General features: G+C 39.3%; 1 protein-coding gene across 1 annotated transcript; it reads right to left on the reverse strand.

Moving 5' to 3' along the window:
* Nucleotides 1-1,245: 1,245 nt before the first annotated feature.
* LOC104471936 (AP-1 complex subunit sigma-3) lies at nucleotides 1,246-5,444 on the reverse strand. The gene is made up of 5 exons (XM_010087450.1): nucleotides 5,385-5,444; nucleotides 5,106-5,284; nucleotides 3,763-3,871; nucleotides 2,675-2,812; nucleotides 1,246-1,721 (listed from the first exon to the last, which is right to left on the reverse strand). The coding sequence occupies exons 1-5, from the start codon at nucleotides 5,442-5,444 to the stop codon at nucleotides 1,686-1,688; spliced, it is 522 nt and encodes a 173-aa protein (XP_010085752.1). The 3' UTR covers nucleotides 1,246-1,685.
* Nucleotides 5,445-6,128: the final 684 nt, after the last annotated feature.

Here is a 6,128-nt window from a genome sequence, read left to right on the forward strand (position 1 = left end):
ATTAAATTAAATGTCTTCAGAGCTATTAAAAGCCCTTCAGCAATTTCACTATTTTTTCAATGCTGTAAGTATGCCTTTGACATCAATACAGAGAAAACAGATGGAAAAAGTAATTATAAAAAGAGCAGCATGACGCTATGATCCAGCTTGTCACAGTTTTACTAACAGACCTAGCTAACACAGGCAGAAAAGCAGGATGACAATTAGCAAAGTTGTCATGTTTTGTCAAAGTGCTCCCACCCTCCCAAAAAACCCCCAAAACTCCTTCCCAGGAAGATATAAACAGACTGGTAAGGAAGGAGCAATGAAAAAATTAGAATAAGCACACAGGACATTTAAAGATTAAAAAAATCCCTGAAGGAAAATACTGACTTTACACTCCAGAAATCAAAGAAAATATATGGATCATATGGACATATTTGCATGATAACTTATTTTTGTATAGGATCACTTCATGATTTGACAAAGAACCTAGGTATGAGTTATGGGCTACGATAAATAGAATTTCTCTGAGCTTTGAATTCTGTTAAAGGAGGAAATAATCTCTCTAAGGGAGCCATTTCAATCAGTTTATAGAGTTCAAATTGCACTGACAGAAAGACAGGCAAGTGAACACACCTGGCTCCCCACACACAGCTACAATGCTTTATAACACGCACTAGACGCACAGCCCAGCTGGTTCTTCTTCCCCCTACTATTTTAACCTTTTTCCCTTTGTGCAGCTTTCAGAGTTATAAAAGGTGATTAAATTGTCCAGCCTTCACAAAAATGGGCCATGTTCAACTGACAGAAAGGTGATCATCCCAATAGGTGTGTGAACGGGGGAACTAGGAAAAGGTGGTTATTGGTAGATACTGAAAGATACACAAGATGATCTTCACCCTAAAACCCCTAAGACTGATTTCTGCTCTTCAAGCTGCTCTCAAGTTGCACACTTCCAAAGGTTGTAGCCTTTGTCCAGGCCCAGGGGATCTAGGAAGGGGATAGAAAATGAGGAGAAAGACAGAGACAGGCCATTTGCAGCAGCAAAGAGGATTCATTAAACCCGGGAGAAGCCTACCTCGAGTCAGAACAGTCTTCCAGGTTAAATGGAAGTGTGCAGTGTGCTCTAATAGCAGTCTGGAGGAGAAAACAGAAGGAAGACAGTGAAAGAAAGGGGCTGGTCCAAAGATAAGCATATTTCTTCTTATACTAGACGGGTTAATCTTTTCAAAACAAGCTTGTGAAATCAGGGTCCACAACAATTTGGCTTTTAGAAAAAAAAGTTGTTATTATTAGAGCAGAATAATCATTACATTCAAAATAATGGACATTTGTACAAAAGTAGAGTCATATGGTCAGCAATGGACCAAAACTAGTAAAAATACCTCTATCAGAGTAACATTTTATGATGACAAAACCCGCAGCTAAAAGACACAGTATAAAACAGGTGTTTATTCCAGCAAGGAGCAGAGAAACTAGATCAAGGGTACTACCTCTGAGAAACTCACATGCGGAGCAATGCAAGTACAGAATTGTTAAGCCCTGTGCTACATTAGCTGACCTTCATCTTCACCATTATACAAACAAACCCATTTACTTATTGGTTTTTGGTATTTCTCTGAGGATCTGGCACTTTGGGAAGCAATTTCAGGAAGTGCATTTTGCAGATGCATACAGCAGTTCCCCTCCAGGTAGTTTTAACATTAAAATGCAGGCTTGTTCATGTACTCTTCCACTGTCTGGAGGTAAAAAAAAGAAAGAAACAATTGACACATTATGGAGCCATACAGTAATATTCAAACAAACCCCCTTGTCCTCTTCAAAGACAGTTGTAGTTTTGCATGGAATTAGGTCAGATTAATTAAAATGTAGAAATAATTCTGCTTTAAAAACCTTTAACAGCCTTGTAGAATCTGATCTTCAGATCATGACACACTATGTTCGTGGCCAAACTCATCCCATATAGCTGGCCTTTGTACATAGCTGGCCTAGTTTCATGAGCAAATACCAGACCACTCTGAAAAACTGTTTAACTCACATGGCATGCCCCTACCTAGTTCTACCAGTGTGCTGTTTCCTTCAGTATTAGAACGGATCCTTCACTACCTAGGAAAAAATGAAATAAATTCAACTGCTTTTGCCATTCCTGGCTCAACGGTACAAGTTACAGAAAAGAATTCCTGCAGGGCTCTAAATAAAGGTTACATATCTGTGCCCTGCAGAAAAACTACACAGTTGTTCATGAATGATGATGGAGTTTGCCAACACATACTCCTTCCAATTTTAAATGTTAATAGTAGGTCATCTGTTTCGAACGTATTAGTGAAACAGAACAGATTTTTCTGTATTTATATACATATGTACACATAAAATACAATCTTACATTATGTTCTTATATAAATACCTTAGATATGTCTTAAACTGTTTCTTAACATAATATCCAACAAACTCTAACAGCAAAAACTGCAAGAGAGCAATAGCAGTATATAAAGAGCCTCTAGATGATTTCGCAAGATGCAAGAGGGTTGAATTAAAAGCTACCTTAACTGCATTGTTGTACCTATCGAAGGTGAACTTCAGACACATTTGGATATTTAAGTACCAGAAGTGTTTAACTGTTATTTTAAGCTCCTGTCATACAAGGAAGATGTAGGAAGATGACGTGTTTGCCTTCTGTCTTCCTCTGCCTTACCTCCTGCAACATGTCAGAGTCTTCTATGGCTTTCACTGCAGACCTCTTTGAAGTTTCTTGTACTTCTCCGCCAATTATAAACTCATCAAGAATAAAATAAGCTTTTTCAAAATTAAAGATAATATCCAGCTCACACACCTGCCAGAACAAAAGGACACCCCACATTTAAATCACTTTTACAACATTATAAGCACTAATGGGCCAAAAGTTAAGATGATCAAATGTATTCAACATATGCACTCTTGTGGCAGGTAGCAGGGTGAAGAAAGATACTGCAGCTTCTGCACATATTCTCTCCACATATATAGTCTAGACTTACAGCAAAGATATTCCACTTACTATATTTTTTACAATACAGTACTTCTATACTGGTTTTCAGAGAACAAAGCTGACTTCCTAGCCTTACCTTACAGTAGGTCTTGTATAGCACTTGCAATATGTGTTACATACGTTCATGCACAGTTTCACAGAGCAAGACAAATTCTCTGTCCTAGTGACCTTACTGTCACCAACTGCTTTTTTTTGTTTGGAGACAGCACAAGCATGAGCCATGGCACAGTGAATTAAAAAAGACAGGAATTAAGGTAGTGGGAACAAATTCAAAAATATTCATAGAAAAGATGGGTCTCCTGTAGTCTTTAAAGACTTACTGAAAGACTTATTTGCATCTTCTTCAGGTCTTTTCTTCAAAAAAACTCAGTTTATCTTTTTCCTCTTTATATGTCCTTAATTATCACACAATATGAAACAAACAAAACCAGCATTATCTGAAGATGTTAGGAGAGAGAATTAAAGTACTGTCACCCTGGGGTTTTTTAAAGTAATTTTCTTCAAGCTTCCCCCTCAAATTCTATTCTGAGAAAGACACAGAAAGCATCAAGATTAACTTTGTTTTGGGAGAAAGGATGGAAAACCATCCTTATGATAGTTCAGCACTATTTTGTAAAATATCCTAATAATTAATTTCACTCTGGATTGAGAGAGTCTAGGGAGCAAGTAGTGCAGATGGAAACATGAAGCAAAACAGCTACAGGTAACTGTTTATCAGACAGCCAGGAATGTGGTTCATGGGAGAAAGTGAAACCTACGTTTCCAAAGTATCTGTCCAGAAGCTCTACGTATCGATGAACAACCTCTAGTGTCAGGAGCTCATTATCCTGGTCTTCTATTGCACAACAGAAATACAAACTAGCATACCTGGGGAAACAAAGGCAAAAACGTGAGAGTGAACAGCTGGATCTGCAGTGCTCTGCTCACCTCTTAGAAGTTATACAAAAGACGGTTAATGTCTATCTTGTCTCTAAAATAACAGTTTTGTTTCATTCCCATAGTGTCCCAGAGAACACTTAAAAAGATCAGATAATTTAAACAAATTATTAATTTAGTTAGTTAGAAAAACAAACTGCACCCTTGGCAAAGCAGGATACCTCCAACATTGGTCTTAAAAAAAATGAATAGTAAATCAGTAGTACTTTAAGGGTCTCCCTCACCTGCTGCAATAGTGCTACAGTAAGTGGGGTTAATAAAATTGTAGAATGAGTTATGCTTTTTATTAAAAAATTAAAATAAAAGCAAAAATAAAGGTGGCAGGAGTTACATCTCAGCTAGCCTGCTGGCTATCAAATGATTTACGATGTTTTACATAGTGCCAGAAAGCATGAAACTGCTTAGACCAAACAATCTTCCTAACTTACTCGCAGCAAAATTTTATGTTTAAATCAAGCCAGGATGGGAGTAACGATCTACCTCAACTCTGGTGCTGTGGCTGGAGCCCCAACTTGTCACAGCATCTGGTCAGACGTTTACATCCATCACTTCAGAGCAAGGAGCTCAATTTTTGCCAAATGGGAGACTCCACTTCATTTGTACAGCGTGATATACCTTAAGGCTACTTCTGTTTGCTACAACTTTACAAAAATTAACAGGCAGTTAATGCTAAGCATCACGTAACTGAGGATCAGTGATTTGTTTGGAAAAGGAAATGGGAATTAACACTTTCCAGAGAAACAAATATTTCAAAGACAAAATTTTGACAAAATGTTGAAAGTGCCTCAGATTGGTTCCTGCAACCTGCTGAAGGGTCTGATAAAGCCCAGCACGTCTCAGCAGGCTACCTCAGGGAATTAGAAGGAGCAGTGAAGCCTAAAGCCTTCTAACAGAATTGCAACCACTAATACCTATTAGGTTACTCCCATTTTTCTCATTTGACAGATCATAGAAGTATTTTTCACCCCATCATTTACCCTGCTGATTTATCCAGGGGCACTGTGCTGTTAGACACTGTCAGATTGCTGATGGCAGGCTCCTACAGCTTACTCTAGCATTTAGGGTTTCTTCGGTGTTTTTCTTAAAGCAAGCCTTTATTTTTCCTCTTCTAGTACATGTTACTTATATGAACAGTAATTACATGTTCGCACAAAATTACTCACACCTTTTGTAAACAAGCTTGAGGTCTTTCCAGTCAACAAAACTACTTGTTTTTTGATTGCGAGACAAAATAATCTGAACAATTTCTCGAATGATCTTTTTCTTCTCTTTATCAGGTAGCGTCGTATACCATTTCTGAAGCCTTAATTTCCCCTGCCGACTGAACAGCAGTATAAAGTGTATCTAGAGTAAACAGAGCAACATGGTTAACGCCAGGGCCATGGCCAGAGAAGAGCATTCCTGTGTCTGATGCCTGAAATCTGTGAGATCTTGGTGAAGGCACCTCCAGCCCTGCTATGGTGTTTGGACGTGGCATCAGCAAGGTCCTGGGGAGGCTGAGCATGGGAGCAGAGATCCCTCCCCTCTCCCCTTTCTTCCCCGGCAGCTCTCCCCTCCCTGTGGGACCTCTCCCCTAAGCATCCCCTGTGCACCCTCGCCCACCTGGCCCCCTCACCGTGCACAAACAGCAGCTTTGCTTCCTATTCTGACGCTTCTCCAGGGAACAGGAGGAGCACCACCAATTTGCATGGCAAGAAGAGGACCCCAGCCCCTCCTCCAGCAAGATCAGACACCTTAGTGACTTACACACAACAGTGCTGGGACATCAAAGATGTAGAGCGTGGCACGAGACTAGAAATATGAATACCCAGACAGTAATCACAATCACTAACAATTCCAGCATTGCACTACTTCAGGTCACAAACAAAGCAGCACATTGCTAGAAGAGGCTATAAGGAACAGAAGAAACCAACTACTTTGGAAAGGGAGCTTGACTAGTTTTACTACAGACATCACCAGATTATGAAACACAGATGACTGTGATGACAAAGGACAGACCTCAGTGACCGAGGATATTACATCAAACAGAGCATGATATGTACACTGTTCTAGAACTTGAATTTTAAAGCCAGCTGTAATTTTACCTGGTTTGATCCATGATTTTTTCATCCTTAGCATTAATAGTATTATTGAAACACAGAAGTCCTAGCTTGTCAATGCCAGTGGGCCTTCGGGAGAAAAGTATCAT

Source organism: Pterocles gutturalis, unplaced genomic scaffold (genome assembly GCF_000699245.1).
Source record: "Pterocles gutturalis isolate BGI_N339 unplaced genomic scaffold, ASM69924v1 scaffold12161, whole genome shotgun sequence".
Taxonomy (NCBI): Eukaryota; Metazoa; Chordata; class Aves; order Pterocliformes; family Pteroclidae; genus Pterocles; species Pterocles gutturalis.

What these genes read in the sequence shown, in the direction of transcription:
- LOC104471936 (XM_010087450.1), bottom strand. Translation starts at nt 5,444, where the DNA reads ATGCTCAGCCTCCCCAGGACCTTGCTGATGCCACGTCCAAACACCATA. An exon ending in CTCAAGCTTGTTTACAAAAG is followed by an intron (nt 3,872 to 5,105) that starts GTGTGAGTAATT and finishes TTGTTTCCCCAG; the next exon opens with GTATGCTAGTTTGTATTTCT. An exon ending in TGGACAGATACTTTGGAAAC is followed by an intron (nt 2,813 to 3,762) that starts GTAGGTTTCACT and finishes TTGTTCTGGCAG; the next exon opens with GTGTGTGAGCTGGATATTAT.